We start from the raw sequence: 20,748 nt of genomic DNA, 5'->3' as shown, positions 1-20,748 counted from the left end.
TAATCATATATATTCTTGCTGTTAAGTGTGACAGTGATCTATTTGTGCTGATATTTCAGCTGTTACAATATAATGTATATTACCCTGTAAATTAATGTTCAAATAGTAGATTTGTCATATATATATATATATATATATATATATATATATATATATATAATAAACATATAATGCTATATAAATATATATATAAAAGTGTGGATTGGTGGGTTGCTTCTAGCACTTTAATCTGGTGTAAAAGCGTCAAGGCCAGGTTCTTATATTCTCTTAGCAGTAGCTGTACAGTACTTTTTTGTTTAGATCATTAAGATGTTAACTGTTAGTAGAAAGCTTGCTGCTACCAATATCAATAAGGGTATGCCCTAATGCTCTGTGTGTCTAAAAAGGAGGATTACTCTAAGGTAGGAAGTGGAGGGGGGGATTAAAGGGGCTAAACGTGGCAGCAGGGCTCGGTTTCTCTCCTCGTGTGGCTGTCAGGTGAGTCTCAACAGGTACAGGTAGGTATGCAGACAGACTGACCTCTGACAGGCAGATGATGGGTGAAAGGAAGTGTGTACAGTGCAGTACGTAACCCTCCCCCCAAGGAGCTTTCTCCCCTCCCTTTCTGGTCTTCCACACCAGTATTTGTGTCCTTGTGGAGAGTCACAAAGAATAATATGGATAATTCTTCCAATTATTTCACCAGAATACAATGTATCAGTGATGTATAAATAACAATAAAGCTGAAATAATTGTTGTAACCTGGGATATGACTGAATTTGTGATGTTTCTTTTTTCAGTTTTTACCTTATCGGTGCTGAAATCCTCTCAGGTCCTGACAAATGGTTGTGTTTAAGTGTTTAAATAAATTGATACATTTTAAAAGGCTATCATAAACCTAGAAATTAATTAAATACATTTGTCGATTTATAATTAAGCTGTTTGTTATTTGCAGGAGTCAGGCCAATCAAACTGCAGCTGCTCTGTAGGCTCGATTTCATTTCATTCTTAAGTGAGCCACTGTTTACTCATCTATGAATTATTTAAGTGAGCAGCTCTCTTTGAATTAAAGCAACAGTGACGCACACATTGAGATGCAAACTCTAAATGTTTAAGCAGGAAACAAATGGATTGTGAGCTATAATGTGATAAAAAACCACTAGCATAAAGCACATTTATTAAATTCATGTTTTTGGGGGGGGTTTACTTTTGTACTGCACCATTTAAATGCAAGTGTATTAATTCCAAATGACTTTTAGAATTTAATCAGTTTATTACTTTATTGTATACACACATCATAAAAGTGATTCCACCCTCCAATATGGTAGGTTTAGAAAATGATCTGTTTTGTCTTAGCTACTTTTAACTGAACATGGTTTAAAGTTTCAATGCAGGACTGAGATAAAAAAATAAAATAAACAAGAGCCTAGATCTCTTGCCAGTTCGCTCCAAAAACCAGGATATGGCATCTCTAGAATCCAGTTAAATAGCAGAAACACGTAAACACAGCCTGACTGTAACATTACCCCTATGGTCATCCACAGTCCCTGTCAGTTGAAGGAAGATCAGATTTTACTTTGAAAGTAACGTTGAAAGAACCTTAATTTTTCCAAATAAAAATACAGAGTGCAAACTCATCAACATGATTCACCACTGAGTCTCTGTTAGTATAATCACTTCATATAACGGAAAACAAATCTATGAACATAGAGTTGGTATGGCTGTAGAGTAAAAAATATTGTGAAAGGATTTTATATGAAAAGAATAAGACATCGTATATGATTTATTTATTTAGATTTTTTTTTTTTTTTTGCCAAGCAAATACTTAAAAGCCCTCAAGATATATATATTTACCCTGCTCTGATCACTGGCTGACTGCTACATTTAATTAAATTTGGGAAAAATATCACAGCCTCTTTAATGTCAATGTTACTTCTATGATTTGTTGAAACCAACCCAGATATAAAAAGCCGCAGCAAAAAATTGACAGCAAACTAATTTTGTAAACTCTTGCATCTCAACAATTTGTCATATTCCATTATATATGTATCCTAAAGTTCAATGCTGAAGCACAGCAGAGTAACTCGAACCATATCCATATCCTGAGAGCTGAACTGTTAAAAATCTTTCACTTGTGAGTGAGCGCCATCTAATGGTCGTATTTGTTAGTGCTCGTCCAAAAGGGTTAAACTTGGTTTACTGTCTCTAACTGGATTATACGTTTCAATGTTGTCAGATATTAAATCAGGGGGGAAAACTTGGTAATTATACAAATTATTCAAAGAAGTTTGCTCTTATAAGACAGGATAACTGAAAAACAATTCTTGTCTGTCATGTATGATTTATTTAACGGCTCATCAAGCCCAACACAGGCACAGGTAAACACAACAGTGCAGGTCTCTGTGGTGAACAACATGTCAGGAGTTCCTCGTCTCTGTCAGCTCAGGACAAACATCACCTGAGCATCATTCGCTGACTTGGTCCTGTTATGAGCATCATTTCTTCGATCTCAGGCCCCCGTCAAACCCAAACTTCCCCCAGGCATGCTGTGTCAGGTTTTTACTGACATCCAGCAAGACTAAAATAGTGCAGGGATCATCCTTGAGTTCTGGGAGTATAGTTTTGTCAGCATGTTTCAGACTGAGTGTAGAAACCAAAATGTGTTATAAAAACTCCCTTATGACACTATGTAAAGATCAACATTATCAGGAAGGCAGGAAGTGATTATTACAGTGTGTGATTTGGACAAATAACAGCAGATATTTCCCTCTGCAAAACAGGCTAAAAAATATACTGGATTTTTTTATTAATTACATCATAATAATTAAGACAGCTCGCTGTTTTATGTCATCCCATCATCAGTGCTTCAGATTAAAAATGATACATGAAGATTTCCATATTAAATACAGCCAAAAATTAGCAAAGTCAAATATACAGCAGAAAAGTGGCTCTAATGCAAAATCATTATTGCACAGTTCAGATGCTATGTTCTACATAGCATTTCTGATGGGCAGGAATAATTCCACAGGCATGTTTAAATGCCAAAATTGAACAAAGGCATTAAGAAGGACATTAGGACAATGACATCTTCAGTAAGGCAAGAGCATAGTTTTTTTTTTTTAAATCCTCAATAGTAAAATCATTTAATCCAGCAACAGTGCCCTTTTCAGCACGAAGACACTTAGACACAAAGACACAATACCAACATTTGCAGGTTTTTTTGCTGCCAATAAAGCTGTGTCTGTAAGGACCTTGAGTTTTGTTTTTTCTGTGTCCACATGTAAAGATCCTCAGTACACCAGGTACTTGAATTCAGAGTAGATAAGCGGAAACATGACAGTGCAGGCTCGGTACAGGATGGCTCCACTCTTGAATAGAGCTCGGGGTTTGGTGCACCATGACTCAGTCTTGAAGTTGAAGTAGATTGCGTACAGCGCAACAGCAAAGAAGTGTCCAATAAGGGTCATTGGTTTGGGGGTCAACCTGGTAAAAGTGAAGATGTCATTTAATGTCTTGTATTTAAAGGAATAGTTTGATATTTCAAGATACAGATCACTTGCCAAGACTGAGATGAGAAGATCGATACCACTCATGTATGCCAAAAGAAGCCAACTAGCTTAGTTTAGCAAAAAACAGGTAGCATTTTTTACCCATTGAATGTTAAATAGTGAGCTTTGTGCTATCCTTAGCAAAACCTTCCTGGAGTCTTTTCGTCTATAGGAGGTTGCCATGATGTGTGAACTTCTGAGGTGCTGGTAGCTGGATTTTACAGATAACAGCTAACTACGTTTCCATTTCATCTCTGAGATGACTTTTTGCAAATGCAGGAAATGGCCCAATTACACTCTGTTGATGCTTGTGGTAGTATAGTTTGTCAAAAAGTAGCGAAAAAACACCATATTATGGGATGTCCAAAACTGCCCCCTGAAAAAAAAGTACTATTATAGCGTGACCGTTTTTGTCAAAAATGGTCAAATTGTAAAATGATTAAAAATGCTAGAAATGGCCCAATTATACTCTGTTGATACATGTAGTAGTAGTTTGTCCAAAAGTTTTGAAAAAAAACACCATATTATGGGATGTCCAAAAATGACCCTCTCAAGAAAAAGTGGGTCGATTTTTGTCAAAAAAGGGCAAATTTTAAAATGTCTGAAAATGCTTTACATTGGTTAATTATAGTCTGTTTATACATATTAGAGCATAATGTGGCCAGAAAAAAACACACCATGTGTTCCCAATTTCTGCAGGGGTTAGAGATAAAAGTTCATATGATCAAACTAATACTCCGTCAATAGGAGGTTGCCATGATGTGTGAACTTCTGAGGTGCTGTGGGTGTATTTTACACATAGCCAAGCTAATTACATTTCCATTCTTTATGCTAAGCTATGCTAGCTAGCTCCACTTTAATAGGGGAGACTGGGGTTGGTTGTCACAGTGCTTATTACAGCCAAATCAACATTTCATCATGTTGATATCAAACATTTCTATCTGGCCATTTTTTGGAAACCATGACACCATTTGTTCATGTTGGTGATTTTTTTGTATACAGGTCTGTTGGCCATTAGGCCTTTCAAACACTCATTAAAGATAGGAAGATAATAGCATTCAGTTGCTAGCTAAAGAAGTGTTTAAGATAGCAGAAAACATTTTGGTCAACAGGTCGGGGGGGATGAACTGCTGTGAAACTATGGCTTTAATAAAGACTAAATAATAAAGGCTTTCTTCATTTTACTACTCATTACAGATAGTTAGAAAAAAAAGGTTCAATTTGTGGTTCAAACAAATAGTTGTTCCATTATACCATTTTAAAACTCATTTGTTGTCTGTACTTTAAAATTATTATATTTTTTATAATTTGTTAATCCCATTGGAAATTGTGTGATGGGGGTTACTGTAAGACTGTCTTTGATGATTAATAACTTACTGTTAAATTGAGAAATTATAGGTAACCGATGAAGGAATGACTCATGTAAAATGTGTTAATGAGAAGAAATTCACACCAGAGTAAAAAGTGTTGCACCTGACCCCGGTCTCCCCTACAGACATGAGGGTTGTATTAATCTTCTCACAACTCAATACTGCTTTCCATCATTCCATAGTAGATCATTCCTGTCTATCCTATGTTATCATGGCGAACATATTAAATGCTTACACTGAGAGGAGTCCAATAGGCCCGGCGATGCACTCTCCACCCAGCTTGAAGTACTGGAAGCAGGCTTTTCTCAGCTCATGAAGAGAATCTGGTTAACACAAAGCAGGCACAGGGACATGGTTAGAATCTAAATATCCATAAAGTGTTTACATATATTGCAGATTTTGACTTTTGTACTTATTCAATGCAAAATAATAACTTCTGTTTCCCATGTCATTGTTTTCCATGATGCAGAGACTCACTGTCTGTGGCTGCAAACAGCTCATACAGAGCCTGGGCCAACACATTCACCACGAAAGAATGTGATGACTTGCGTTCCCAGTGGAATTTTTTCTTTGCCTATTGAGAAGAAGAAAAAAAAAACACTGTTATATTGCACACTGGTCTGCAGTGGCTCACCTACAGCAGAGGGAATGGCAGGACAAGACAAATGATGCAGTAGAGCTCCAAATATAGTGACCCTCACAGTACACAGACCTTATTTTTTCATATTTTATACATTTAAGAGTTTTAAAAGCAGTTTTGAATTTGAATGCTTTTAGGGCTTGGTGAACAGTTAGTTGTAGGTCTAGTCCCTGTGTTTACCTGCAGCATGGCCGTGTCGTCGTACAGATCTGGAATGTTCTTTAGCAGACTCCTCCAGATGCGAACGTCGTTGAGAGCAACACTCATCCCTCCTCCCGTCAGAGGATGCCTCATGTTGTAAGCATCGCCCAGGAGAAGCACGCCTGCAAAACGACACACTCCTGTTTGTCTCTCATCCAAAATACATCACTAGTTGTCTTCTTTTTTTCGCCTCAGCACTTTGTAACAACAAACTCCTCCAATTAGTGCCAAACACAGCGAACAAGATGACATGTGGAGGATGACTTTTAGAGTTTCTCAGTGCTTTTATTTCAGATGTTTTGACAGTTAAAACCTTATGGGAGTGTTTAAGTTTGTTATCGCTTATTACACCAACAGAGTGTTACATGGTGTTCCATCTCCAGTCCAACACTTAAATACAAATAAACACTCACTTTATAATGAGTAGTTCTGTGTAATATGCTCACTCACTTTCTTGTCTAATGAGAAGATCAATTCCACTCTTAATGCTTGTACACTTACATGAAGCTACCATCAGCAGCCAGTTAGATTAGCTCCGCACAAAGAGTGAAACAGGGGTTGTATGGTTTTAGAGCAGGGTGCCAACTTCTGGGACTTGGCTGGAGTTTTGAAGTACTTGTACTTGAGTATTTCCATGACAGCTTGAGTTACATTTTTAGATTATTAATACAATATATAATCAACTATAAGGCTAAATTACTATGCATCATTATAGGTTAGGAGCCTATATACACGGTCGCTCATGAAGTTGGAATACATTTTTTTTTTTGAAGAAGCACATCGGCAGTCACTGGACTCCAGTGTGTATTTTCAGACTATTGGGGCATCAGAACAATGAAAAGTCCCCAGACTAACAGAGAGTTACTGAAATAAAAAAATAAGACATAAAGTAGTCTGACACATAACATTAATGATATGTTATTTCTACATTTCCATTTTTTAAGTCTTAATTAGTAGGATTTAGAGGCACTGGGAGACTTTTTTTGGTACAAAAACAATAGCTAATAGCTAATAGTTTATTGTCGGATTGAAAAAATAAAACACCTTTGGAGTATTTCGTAATAAATGCCTATTCTGTTAAATGTAAGTATTGCTATGTCAGGTAAAAAAAGGGTATTTTTGAATGTATCCATTAACAATGCACTATTAACTTTTCCAAAAACCTTGGGAAGAGCATGCTTTTATTTAAAACACAGACTAATTGCAAATTAGTCAACAACCGGGAAAGCTTTTTAATTTCTTTTATATTACAGTAATGACCAAAGCAGTGCACTACTTTCCAACACATACATATATTGTACACAAGCTGAAATCAGTTCAATAGATATCCTCTGGCCATCTCTAACAACACGGCAGTCAATAACACTTCAGTACCTGGCTTGTTGACAGGGGAGGGAGGGAGGAAGCTGGCAGGCATGGACCTGAGTCGATCGTTCTGTAGTGCCACCATGAAAGGCTCCTTTAAATGCTCTGGAGGAAAAAGGGAGAGAGAGAGAGTGCAGGCGGTCGATCACTCAGCTGGCTCTGTGGATGAAAACCCAAAGGTGCACGCTGGGCACATGCACAAGAAAAAAGCCTTTTCTTTTGGTGTCTGAATGTACGTTTATCAATGTATCAGTGTGACTGACTCCGCCATTTCAGCTGGACCTCTGTCAAGGTTACCAGAGCTGCTGCTTTGATATTGTGACTTTGATATTTCAGCTGAATAGCAGAGCACAACATGAATGTCAAATCCTTCAGCTGTAGCTTCCTTGGCCGTACAGCACAGGCGGCAGTCTGGATATTCCTACCACGACATCTGGCATCACTGCCGTTATTCCAATCTTTGATCATTTATCACACTACAGGGGTTCCTACTCAGGCCAAAGGCCATTTTTATTAGAAATAATCAGATCAGAGACATTTTCAAAATGAAGTTGCATCTAATATGTCCTTTACCTGGCAGCTGAGGGTAAATCTTCTCAGCCATGTACTCTGTGAGGTTGCGAGGCATCTCCCCCCTGATGTCCACGAGTATTCTGGTGTGTGAGGAGGAGATCTGGTAGATGAGCACCGGGCTCGGCTTGGCCAGCACCAGCTCAGCGTGGTTGGCTCTAAACTGGGGACAGTCCTGCAGGGAAGCACAGTGATAACTCAAATTAAGATTAAATGAAGAAAATAAATGCTGCACCACTGCTATTAGATTAAAAAAACATATTGTTTCAATGAATACTCAATTTTTATGTTCATTTGCAATGTTTGCACACATTATTGATTTCCTAAATCAATTGTGCATTACATTTTAATTGAAATGTATTCTTTAAATGTTAGTTAGTATTTATAGTTTATATTATTACAGATTTTTTATAATTCAAGGTTGCAATTTACAATTATTTTCTTTATTGATTAATCTGCTCATTATTTTACTAAAGGGACAGTTCACGCCAAAATGTGTTATTTTGGAGTGAGTTAACGAATGTTGGAAATGGCAGCTGTAGAGATGCCTGCCTTCTCTCGAATGTAATGGAACTTTTATGCTTGTTGTGCTCAGTGTCTCTTTCTAGAAATCATGAGCAGGTTACTCAAGATAATCCATTGAAGTTGTTGTGGGCAGTCTCATGTAGGAACTATACTAGAAAGAAAATAGTTCCTACATGACACTAGTCACTACAAACTGTGGAATTATTTAGAAAAACGCCAGTTTGGAGAGCCAGCTTATGATTTAGGGCCGCAATTTGATGGATGCCTACAAGACACACTACAGGTTCTACAGTCATGGAAAAAAATATTAGACCATAAGAACAATAATAACAATAGCTCATAAGAGTTTAATTTAAGAGCTGATATCTAGCCATTTCCTATGGGTTTCTTGATAAGAACCAAAATGAAAACCATGGAAAATGTCTAGATATCAGATATTAAATTAAACTCTTATGAGCTATTTTTGTTGTTATCATTATATTTGTCAAAACAAATGTAACTTTAGTTGTACCGGGCATTTAAATTAACAAGAAATTAGAAAAAACAAGGGTGGTCTAATATTTTTTCCATAAATGTATTTATAAAAGAGAAAAAAAATCTGTATTTTTGTTTTTGGGGTGAACTGTCCCTTTCATCAGTCCAGACAATGTTTGGTATGTTCTCTTGAAAAAAATACTAGAACAATAAATCACTTTATAAAGGCATTTCAGTTATTTCAGTGAAGTGTGACAATAGTGATGATACTGTGTGGTATTTACCTTCATAAGGCATCCAACAAAGTGAGAGGAGGTTTGAGCTTTCCCCGAGACCAGACTCTTTCTGAATTTGGAGAAACAGCCATCAGCCACAACAGTCAGTGCTGCATGGATTTCCTGCAGGACACAGATTCACACAGTCATCACACATTAAATAGTCTTGGCATGGAACTGAAAACTAGAATAAAATGTTCCACATGTGCAGTTCCCTCTTCTCACCTTGATGTCTCCAGTTTCTTTATCCTTGTACTGGACTCCAGTTACACAGCCGTCCTCTTCCTGCAAACTGGTCACGGTGCCTTCTACAAATGTGACACTGGGGGGCGATATAAGGCAGTTAGACACCTTACCTCCACCTCCATTATTTGCTTTTCTTAAAACGTAGTATTACGTTTAACTAACCACTGATAATTGTGTGATAGTTCTCTATCTAAAAATAAATCTGACATACATACTATTAAATTACCTGAAAAATAAAATATGGTAAAACAAAACTACTTTACATCTAATTTGGACTTTGAGTGTTATGAAGGCCAGTTTGGACCAGTTATTTGTTTGAACATGTGAGATGACTTTTTGCAAATGCAGGAAATGGCTCAATTATACTTTGTTGATGCTTGTGGTAGTATAGTTTGTCCAAAAATAGCTTTAAAAAACACATCATATTACGTAATGTCCAAAAATGACCCCCGAAAAAAAAGTCATTTTCGGGGTATAGTATGTAGATTTTTGTCAAAAAAGGTCAAAATTTAAAATGACTAAAAATGCTAGAAATTGCCCAATTATACTCTGTTGATACACGTAGTAGTATAGTTTGTCCAAAAATAGTGAAAAAACACCATATTTGTGGATGTCTAAAAATGACCCTCTCAAGTAAAAGTCATACATGTCGATTTTTCTACCTACCTATAAATGCTTTAAATAGGCCAATTATCATCTGTTGATACATATTATAGCATAATGTAGCCAGAAATGACAGAAAAACACCATATGATGCCAATTCCTGCAGGTGTTAGAGATAAAAGATAAAAGATTCACATGATCGAACTAGTACCCCTTAGTTTCACGAGTTAATCTTTAAACAAACTAGGCAATGTAGTTTGGTAAGATAAATGAGCAACATGTCAAGAACAGACATTTAATTACACTCCTGTTCCTTCTAACCCTCACTGCTGTCAAAAACAATGTCATCCAATTAGCCAGTTGGTCAGTTGGCACATGGACTCTGTCTTTATGAGTCTGCTCACTTTGGCTGGGCCAGGGCAGTTCTCCTCAGGCCCATGATGAATCGACCGTGATGGAAAGCGCGTCCACAGTGGATGCTGTTCTCCACCTGGGGGTAGGGGATCTCCACCTCTGTGCTGCTCTCCATGTCATGGATCACATAGCCATTCACCAGATGGGCATCCAGACCTTCCACTGAACCTGAGGGCAAACACACGCAACAGGTTAGTCTCACAGTGCTCATTATTCACTCAGTCTGCTACTGTTTACATACAGTGCGTGTGATTCTGTAACCACACAAATCTGATATGATGACTGAGTAAAACATTTAAACACATGACTCCATGTTCAATATGGATGTGTGAGTATATAAATTCTAGAATATTCTAGAAGTATTTCACTTTTATACAGTTTTTCTACAAATCCATCAGGCCAAAGATGCCTTGTAATATATGCTAGAAGTTCGAATTAGATTAGATTAGATTTCTAGCGTTTTTTAAAAATTTTACCAACAAAATGCATCTGCACGGTGGACATTTTGAAAAAGGTATGCTGCATAAATATTACTGAAAAAAGTTTCTATGTAACAGGAATACTAGTATTGACAGGGATTTAAAAAAACAAAAAAACAATCATAGTATAGTTCCCATGAAAAATGAAGTGGTATTTTTAGAATGTATGAGGAATAATTAAATAGATATTCTGGTTGTGTGAAATATCAGAGAAGTAATTATTTCCATAAAGTACAATGGTTTAATGGCTGCAAATGAAAGCCATCATTACCCACTGTGGCAGCATTACATTCCACTATACAATCACTGTGAGCCAATGCATCAAAATTTTGTTCATATGTGCATTTGTCTATGTATAACTTGAATGACAGTAAAGTCTGTCTCAGTTTAAGTCTAATTTAGGACTAAATAAGCATTAGTCAAAGTTAAAATTCAGGAAAAAAAATCTTAATATTAACTTAACTTAATATTAAGTTATTATTTTATGTTAACTTTAACACTCGTCTGGTCTCTTTCATCAGGACTGTGTGGGTCAGATTTCATTGACTGCCCTCGCAACATAAGCACACAGCCACACCACTGTCACCAGATTCTGATTCAAGTATTGCTAACTGTGATTGGTGCCCCGAAATATGTGACATCCTCTTTTCCAACTGAGCCCTGCCTACTACATGCCAGTGAGAAGAGAACAAGAAAACAAAAAATACAGGAACCTCTCGTGAAATAAACTGAAAACTTACAATTACTTTTAGTGTGTTCATATAGTGTGTGTGGTCATTGCTCATAGTAAGCCAGGAGGCCTGAACTTTAACCTATGAATAAAAATGATTATGCAACAGGGCGGCTGACTATGTAAGCGACGCAATGGGAAGATTCTACACAAAAACCAATAAATAAATGCATATAGCTTATTTTTTTATTTATTTGATTTTGTAAAGAAATAAGTATTATTTACTATCCAATTTCATATATATATATATATATATATATATATATATATATATATATATATATATGTATTTAATATATATGAAATTGGATAGTAAATAGTAAATATAGTATAGTAAATATAGTATAGATAGTAAAAACATCAATATATGTCACATTTGATCAATTTATTAATGGCTACATTTATATTTAATAATATTTTTGGTAGATTTAAGAACACTTTAATTTATTCATCAAGGTTTTTTTTATTATTGATTTTAGCAGCTTTCATCCTCCATAACTCTGAGGCAGAGGTGCCTGATGACTTGCACATTTAGAATATGTGCACTTATATATATGCATTTAGAATATATTTGCAGGTCAGTGACAGTAGCAGCTTCTATCACTAACCTTCCAGTCCCAGCTCTTTGAGCGCCCTGTATCCTCCAGGCTGCAGCAGCTCTCCCACTATCCTGTCAGGCTCCTTCAGGTCCCTCTCCACCACAGTCACCCTCCTCCCGTCCTGGGCTAAGACAGCTGCCATAGCTGAGCCCAGGACCCCTGCCCCAACGATCACCACATCTGGCTCTGGGGCCACTGACGGGCCACTAGCTGAGGCACTCTGTGAGGTTGAGGCCTCCAGATCTACTCTTTTCCTTGTTCTCCGGCTCTAGAAAGAATGAAGTGGAGAGTCTCATTAAACAGTGTCAAGTCCAAACTGAAACGTGCTGCAAGGCAAACATTGGAAAGTGTTTTTTTCCCCTTCTTCATCATATAACTACTTATGTATCTCTGATTTCAGTTGTAGTCTTTGGATATACAAATACACATAATAATTAAAGCACATTAGTCTTTGATTCAGAAATCCTTCAATAAAACTTGAGAATAACAACAAGTTTTTTTGTTCCTTTGATTATGTTTACAGAAAAAAAAATAAACTGAAAGAAAAATATAAGAAGAATATTAATTCTTTGCTTACATTACATTGCTTTTTCTTCACTAATTTATGTCTTTGTCCTCCTTTGTTCACACGATTAGGTTAACATGTATCCTCATGCGTTTTCTTACCTTTTTACAGTTCTCTGCTTGCTCTCTCCTCTGTGTTGTTGTTTCGGGGATGAAATTGTTGATAACAGGTAAAAAAGACAAGATGCTCAGAGGCCAATGAAATACCTGAGAGACTCTGAGCTTCTGATATCTGATATACGACAGCAGCAGCCCGACTGTAAGAAATAAGACTGCGGCCATCACAAGCTCTTTGTGAGCGAAAGTCAAGACTGAGTTGGATTTTTTGTAAAGGTATGTGAAGCTGGCTATTCCCAGGAAAGCCCACATCTTTTTGGATTAAAAAGTTCTAAAAAAAAAATAAAATTAAAAAATAAATAAGATGGTTAAAGCACGAGCACTGAGAAACAGGTTTTCTTTAGACTGACAGAAAGTCACCACGCAATTAATAGTTACCATTAATTTCTCAGTTACTAGTTTTTCTCAGGTGCTCCAAAAAGTCAGCCGGCCCAAAACAAAAGGTTACCTTTGTAACTCATGATAACTTGTTCACAGACAGTCGGAGGGATGCTGCTGAATATTTTATGATAATTAGAAAAACGGACTACTTCGGATTCGGTGGTTTCACATCCCGCCTCCTCCATACTTCAACCCTCCAATCAGGAGTGACGTGACGGTGAGCAGAGCTCGCGCTATCCGCTGATTGCACAGCCGCGCCGGCACTGGGCCTCCCCTCGGCCACTGATTGGACAGTCTGCTGGCAGGATGGTAGTATGATGTGATGTCAGTGGAAAGGTGCGCGTTTCATTTATTTTACAGACAGAGGCTGAGTGAAGAGGGGGACCTGCTGCAGAGATCGTTCACGTTTGACAGGACAAGTCACTCTGCTGTAAACCTGGACGATCCTTGAAATTGGCTGTTTAATATCACACCTGCTTTGTGCTGCACCTCAAGATGGCAAGCTGTTACCATGGCAACTAAAGTTGTGAATCCCTAGAAAATAAAGAACATGCAGCCTAGATACATCACAAAAATCTACATTTCAGCATTGTGTGCAGTGTTGCATGCAGTAAATAAAGTGTTTGTAACAGAATATCTCCACAGCCCACATCTTAGTCACACACTTGAAGCATCCATGGTATCCAAAAAAGTTAAAGAGTGAGAGCTCTTTCCAGTGCGTATTGATATTGGTATTGCGTTTGTTTGGAAGATACAAAATGTTGAATTTCAAAATGTCAAAATGTACTATTATGGTAATTAACAGCGTTTTCCAGGAAAGTATGTACAAGATTATTTATCATACAAAAAATACAACCTGTAAACACATTGCAACCCACTCAGTCATTTTCTTTCTCAACCCAAAACTAAAGATCTATTTCAAATTTAATAAGTAATTAAACAAAACTTCACAAATGTATTATAAGCATAAATCCAAGTAAACTAACTCTCATAAGGGATCAATAGGCTACACAGGATCCTTAGACTTATATTAATGAAACATACAGTCAAATTGGGGCCAATTAGAAATCATGTATCCATAAATAAAAAGCCATGGAATGAATTATAATATATAGAGGGGTATATAACTAGACATAGCAGATATAGGAATGACAGACAGGTATTCTTTGTGTGTTCATACTTCCTCTATCCATCTACAGATAGATGTCTGTATCACATTGAATCGGTGTAGACTGGGTTGTATAAAGATAAACATGATCACTCATCAACTGCATTATGAAACTGTGTTTAATTACAAAGTGAATATCAGTGGTCATCAGCTAACATGAATATCTCCGTGTGTTAAAAACCACATGATCTGTCAAAATTGTAGCACCAAGTACTGATAAAGATCCCCTCAATGTAACATTGAATAACTCTGTCAGACATGTTAATATTTCTACTTACATTGTTCAACATAATATTTTTCAATGTGTGAAAAAACTGCAAGTAAATGTATTTCTTAATCCCAGTGAGATTAATAAAGTGCTTTACCTTTCTAATACTGTTTGACACTGATGTGTTTCATCGCCATTACTAAAGCAGAACAGCTTCTATCTAAGGTCGGAGGTCATAGTGTCATATGCAGACACAGGAGAGTGATGCTTTTATTATATGTAGTGATTAAAGATGGATTCATATTTTTCTTGCTTCCCTGATGTTACTTTTGGCTCACCGTTCTGCTTGATGAAGTCCTGAGAAACAGAAGACATAACCTTATTTAGTGGAGGTCATCATCTCTCACTAAGTGCACACTTTTAATCAGTTTTTTAAACAGTAGGTTATAGTTTTAAGCAGGGATAAAACCATATAATTGTAATTATTCATTAATACTATTTTCCTATTCCTATTAAGTATTTAAAACTATAACCAGCTGTGGTTCCTTTCTTAACCCTCTGAATTACATTTAGACTAAATGTCAATGATATTGTTATTAAACCTATACTTGATATAGGCAGATATAACTTGAAGCAGTAAAAAAGTGTTAAGCTTTAAGTTTATCAGTAGCTAAATAAACTATAGTCTTACCTCCATTTCCTCCAAAGAGGCCGAACCATCTTCCACTCTCTGTCCAAGGCCATGACTGAAGCTTGAGTATCGCTCCTGTTTGAATCACAGATAACCAGTCAGAGGCCGTAACGTAATGAAGGATGTTTCCTATTAACACTGTATCTGAAAATAAAAGACTATTTAACAGTCATTTTCTATTATCTGCACACATACCTTCACCATACCAGCGATGAGCCCATCCTCAATAATGTGAACAGCATTTCTGAGTCCTCTTGCAAAGCTGTCCATTGCTCCGATGTGAGCGATGAACAGGTCCTCCAGGTCTGTGGACTCCCTACGCACCTTAGCGTCGAAGTTCAGGCCTCCTGGCTGCAGACCACCTTGTTCAATGATGGTCTGGGGGAGATAGACACTGTTCTGATCTGTAGTACTGCAATACATACTTCAAAGCTGCACTATTCAATATTTTATATTAACAATGCATCAAATATTTTGAATTGATTTTTCTCCCAGTGATGAGCAAACCAGGATCACATATTCTGCAGTTCTCCTCTGCCCCTAAGAGCTTTTTAGCCTCTTTGGCTGTTTTTATTTTTTGGCTTTCTGGCCAGCAATTAGTCACATAATTAGTTACATAAAGTCCCCCTATGCAATCTTAGTCGCACATGTCCTGTAATAAGACTGGAATAGAGGTTCATCTTCCTGGTGATTTGCGCTTTATAAAGTGTCTTCGATCTGCGCTTAGAGAGTCCCTTGGTCTTCATTAGAATGTAATTTTTTTTAGGGTCTTCATAACAAAGAGGTTGAATACATATGCACACATCACATTTCAGGTGTTTTTGTCTGAACTAATTTTACTTTATGAATTCAGACTATTTTGCATAGGTCGATTAAATAAAATCTCAATAACAATCTAATTAAAATACAGATTGAAATGCAAGAAACAGGAGAAACACCAAACAGGCTGAAAACTTTTGCAAGGCACTGTAATTCCAATGTACTGTACCCGTTTATCACATAATGGCAAACAGACAAAGTAACGTGAACATAACGTCACATATTTTATATTTATATTTTATTTCCTAAGAGTTTGTGGAGACCAAACAGAGAGTGAATACTTACATTCCCCATGTGGACAAAAACACGACTCTAAATGATTGTTAGCACGGCTCTATGTCTCTCTAAACAGGAACGTGTTTGCTGACATGTTCACCAAAACGACTTCATATTCAGTTTTAATAGTCCTGCTTTTATAGCTTGTTCTGCTGCCCCCAAGTGGCCAAAGTATCAATCAATACTGGCTTAACCAAATGAAACATCATAGGCAATAAACTCCTGTTACAAATCAAATTAATGAGTTCACCTTCATGACCAGGGTGGTATTTTTGATGTCCATGGGGAACTGGTCTGTGTCCCACCCCAGGTCAGGAGAGCCAGTGTTTGAGTCCACTGAACCCAGCATGCCAAACCTGTTCACCAGCAGGCAAGAATGATACAATATGTTAAACTGTCACAGTGTTAAAGATGCTGTGGATGTGCCAAAATTGTAATGCAACAACATTTTATTAAGACAAATATCTTACGCAGAGGCCATGACAACATCGTGTTCGTATGAGTGTCCTGCCAGGGTGGTGTGGTTGGGCTCGATGTTCAACTTAAAGTGACTCTCCAGACCATAATGCTTCAGGAATCCTACAACACTCATGGCATCTGTAGAAGAAAGTGACATATACAATGCATCATTAAGACTGTAAAATGTCAAAGCATATTGTTTTTGGCAAACCTTACCATAGTCATACTGGTGTTTGCAGGGCTCCTTAGGCTTGGGTTCAATAAGAAACTGGCACTTCAATCCAATCTTCTCTTTGTACTCTGGTGACAAATACAAAGACATGGAACTCAAAGTGTGTCCTAAACACAACCCTGATTTTGATTATATCCATGGACTGTATAAACAATGGATGTAGTGACCGTGACGTCACCCATTGGTTTGTGGCCCGTTTCAAGCATTGAGTTCATCGTTACACTCGTCGCCATCTTGTGTTGCCGTCTTGCTTCCGGAAACGGAGAGCAGACCATATTTGGATTGTGGAGTAGTGAGAGGGATCTGACGACACTGACTACACACCCCTCGCTGCTAATTAATGTTAGCATTAACTGTAGCATTAACTGGGGTGTTCATTTTGGCTAGCAAAAAACAAAAACAAAATGTTATTTACCTAAGAAAAATAAACAGCGACTCATTGGAGTGTCTGTCAGTCCAACCAAACGCTGAACAAGACATTTTTACTGAACAAAACGTTCAAATAAACATTAAGTGAAAACACAGTGAAAGGGTCACAGTTATGAGACCAAACCGGTAAACATCCTTTAAAAATATATGTAACTTTATTGCTGTGGATACGCATTGCTTTTTTTTCTCTTCTCAAAAGGTAGCCACGCCCCAAATCATTTGATTCTTTATTTTCTATTTTCTTCTAAATTGGAACATTATTTACACTATCAACCTCATATTGTCTTGACGAATATTTTTTACTAGTGATTGAGACAAAATACATTTGAAGAATAACAAGTAGCCTTACACACAAACAATAACTTATACATAGTGTTGTCCTAAAAAAAATTCTGAGGTAATAAATCAAGTGAGAAGTTTTTTCATTTTGTATTTAAATTAATGGGCCGATGCTTCTGCCGCCGCCGTCAGCCCCCCTGCTAGAATTTTTGGTAGAATGCAGCTTAAGGCACTTCCTAGTTTGCCTCACTGCTCACACCGGGAGGTTGCCGCTTGAATATATCCAATAAGTGCACACTTACTGACAGCCATTTTGAAGAAGTTGGCCATGTGCTTCAGTTCAGCAGCAACATCAGTATTATGGACCGAAAGGAAACCTTCCCTTCCTCCCCAAAACACTGAGGAAACAAATATGCAATGATTTAGCAACACTGCTGCATTGAAACCTCATATTGATCATGTAGACAAAGTCACAACATCAAGCCACTCATACCAAAATTTTCAGCACCCAGTTTCTTGGCAATATCAAGCCCCTTCTTAACCTGAGCGCCAGCATACGCCAGAACATGACAGTCAGGGTTGGTGGATGCACCATTCATGTACCTGTCACATGAATGAAATGTGTAAATCATGATGCTTTTTTAAGTTTACAACCTAAATGAGCTAGAACCTCTTTCTCTAACACTAACCTTTGGTTGGCAAAGAGGTTGCAGGTGACCCACAGCACCTTGATTCCAGTCTGGTTCTGCAGCTGGAGAGCCAGGTCTGTAATTTCATCCAGATTCCTGTTAGACTCCTCCAGGGTGGAGCCCTCAGGAGCCATATCTCTACAGTAAACAAAGGACAGAGATTGTTCAGAATACTGTACACAAGAAACATCAACTACTAGTCCTTGTAAGATTTCATTACTTATAATACTATTACATTAATTATTTGTGGCAATCTGCACATAAATATACCCTGCTGGTACTAGATAGATGGTAGAATAATCTCTTTAAACCATTTTCCACCTACATGTACAGTAAAGGTAGTATGATTACGCAAGCCAAGATAATAAATAGAATTTCATCTAGAATCACCACCTTGCTGTTGTAAGCCACCTCCAGCCTGTCAGGTTGCAGTTTACATCCATGTCTACCCAGACTCATGTGTAGCATTGACAGTGGACAGTACTTTAAATCACTTTAGTATTTTTTCCTTTGAGACATTTGTGTCAAATTTCATGTCATAAGTAGTGTATTACGTCTTGTGTTATGGCCAATTATATTTTACTTTTTTTTTAAAAGATGAGTTGAAACCTATGTGTAGTGTTATTCTTTAATACTTTTTTAGTATCATGCACAGTTTTACTTGTTATTCTTATTTATTCACAAGCTACATTTTATTCCATTAGGCACTAGTTAGCATAACTTCTTATACACTTTTTTTTTTTAACAGTTTTTACTGTCTTGTACGTGTAAATGGAAGATGTTTTTTTACCCTATATATACTGTATGTTACTGTAATTCTTGGGCTATCTCTAGCACAATAGTTTCCTGAAGGATTAATAAAGTTCTATCTTATCTATCAAAAAAACAAAGAAATGTTCAATTACCTGTCATGAAATGTGTAGTATTTCACCTGTGAAAACAAACAGAGCTTACACAAGGAAACACAAAATATATAATCAACTGTGAGTTACTGTGATTTTTTTTGTGAAATTGAGGTGATTTTCCTCACACCAAGCTTGGTGAAAAACTCAAAAGCAGCCCGGAGTCGCTTCCTGGCTGATTCCATAGGAGTTCCTTCATTCCAGGGCCTGTGGAGGGTCGGAGACCCAAAAGGATCAGCTCCTAAAAGTGAAGATAGCAGATTACATTTATTGCCGTCAATTAAGGATATTCCATGCAGGAAATATCACTTACTTCTTTAAACACAACACACAAACTTGTCCCCTTCTCCCCACTCTTGTTTTGGAACAAGTTTTGTTTGCCCACAGCCAGAGGGCAGGGTCTTGTTTATTGTTTATTGTAAGTCTATGTCTATGTATAGTCCAAGTCTACACATAAATAAACCTATAAAACTGTATTTTTGTATATGAATCTTAAAAACACTTAACAGTGTTTTGGTGTGTTTACAAGAGATTACTCATTAGGAAACCCTATATTAGTCACTACCAAGCCCCCACAGAGTGCTTGATGGCTAATATGAGTGTTGGGTTGTAACAGTACCAGTGCCACAGAAGGAGTGCCAGTAGCAGACTGAGAACCTCAGCCAGTCCTCCATCTTCCTCCCCATCAGCACCTGCATACACAAACACTGATCTCTGACCAGCAGCCTTAGAAAACACTAATTATATTTGGCATACACACAACTGTACACATATCAGGTATACAGTATACATCATAATGACATCATCGTTATCATCAGTGTGTGTGTGTGTGTGTGTGTGTGTGTGTGTGTGTGTGTGTGTGCGTGTGTTCCCCATACCTACCTCCTCTGCATTGTAGTGCTTGAAGCACATGACATCTCCAGGCCCAGCATTGGGTAAGTATGGGATCTTGGGAATGCCTGTGTGCACAATAAACGTTGAACAATATTCAATGAAACGCATGCTGGTCTCCTTAAGTCAGGTGACACTGGTTATATAATGTGGTTATATATGAGAGCACAGGATATCACACTGTAGTAAGTGTATCAAATTGTTTTCCACACATTAAGATTATAAAGACAACTATTTGAACCCTATATGCATTGGACTGCATGCAGTCAGCTGAACTGCAACAGACGGCTTACTAAACGGGTTTCTTCCAGTGTCATCTGCTGCACAGACAGACGTGTTTGGGCAAACTAAATGATGTGACTGTAGTTTCCCATATCAATGCTCGCATTGTTCACGAGTCGCTGCAGTACATTCCGACACTAGATGTCCACAACACACAAACACACACACACATATACACACTGCAGACATTGCAAACAACACATGAAATAATATAATTTACCAGCGAAGAATTCCTCCTGTGTTGCCATTTCTGGATCTCAACTTCAGCAGTTCCTGTGCAAGTTTGTCCACGACTCCTTGTCCTTCCTGCTAAATAAAGAATGCAGTTCCCTGTTTAAACACA

At 37.4% G+C, this 20,748-nt stretch overlaps 2 protein-coding genes across 2 annotated transcripts; both read right to left on the bottom strand.

Annotated features, from left to right (window-relative positions):
- Window positions 1–1,306: 1,306 nt before the first annotated feature.
- Window positions 1,307–13,228, bottom strand: sqlea (squalene epoxidase a). The gene is made up of 11 exons (XM_059339848.1): window positions 12,685–13,228; window positions 12,028–12,286; window positions 10,201–10,378; window positions 9,173–9,269; window positions 8,957–9,070; window positions 7,677–7,848; window positions 7,113–7,208; window positions 5,718–5,860; window positions 5,375–5,471; window positions 5,133–5,220; window positions 1,307–3,462 (listed from the first exon to the last, which is right to left on the bottom strand). Exons 1-11 carry the CDS (start codon window positions 12,949–12,951, stop codon window positions 3,270–3,272), a joined length of 1,704 nt encoding a protein of 567 aa, XP_059195831.1. The 5' UTR covers window positions 12,952–13,228; the 3' UTR covers window positions 1,307–3,269.
- A 603-nt stretch (window positions 13,229–13,831) lies between these two features.
- LOC131976702 (uncharacterized) lies at window positions 13,832–20,701 on the bottom strand. The gene is made up of 14 exons (XM_059339850.1): window positions 20,626–20,701; window positions 20,115–20,191; window positions 19,852–19,924; window positions 19,361–19,473; window positions 19,236–19,261; window positions 18,331–18,468; window positions 18,135–18,244; window positions 17,944–18,039; window positions 16,918–17,001; window positions 16,713–16,839; window positions 16,493–16,598; window positions 15,343–15,525; window positions 15,148–15,222; window positions 13,832–14,813 (listed from the first exon to the last, which is right to left on the bottom strand). Exons 1-14 carry the CDS (start codon window positions 20,651–20,653, stop codon window positions 14,730–14,732), a joined length of 1,320 nt encoding a protein of 439 aa, XP_059195833.1. The 5' UTR covers window positions 20,654–20,701; the 3' UTR covers window positions 13,832–14,729.
- Window positions 20,702–20,748: the final 47 nt, after the last annotated feature.

Source organism: Centropristis striata, chromosome 8, assembly GCF_030273125.1.
Source record: "Centropristis striata isolate RG_2023a ecotype Rhode Island chromosome 8, C.striata_1.0, whole genome shotgun sequence".
Taxonomy (NCBI): Eukaryota; Metazoa; Chordata; class Actinopteri; order Perciformes; family Serranidae; genus Centropristis; species Centropristis striata.
This window is presented reverse-complemented; position numbering and strand designations above follow the sequence as displayed.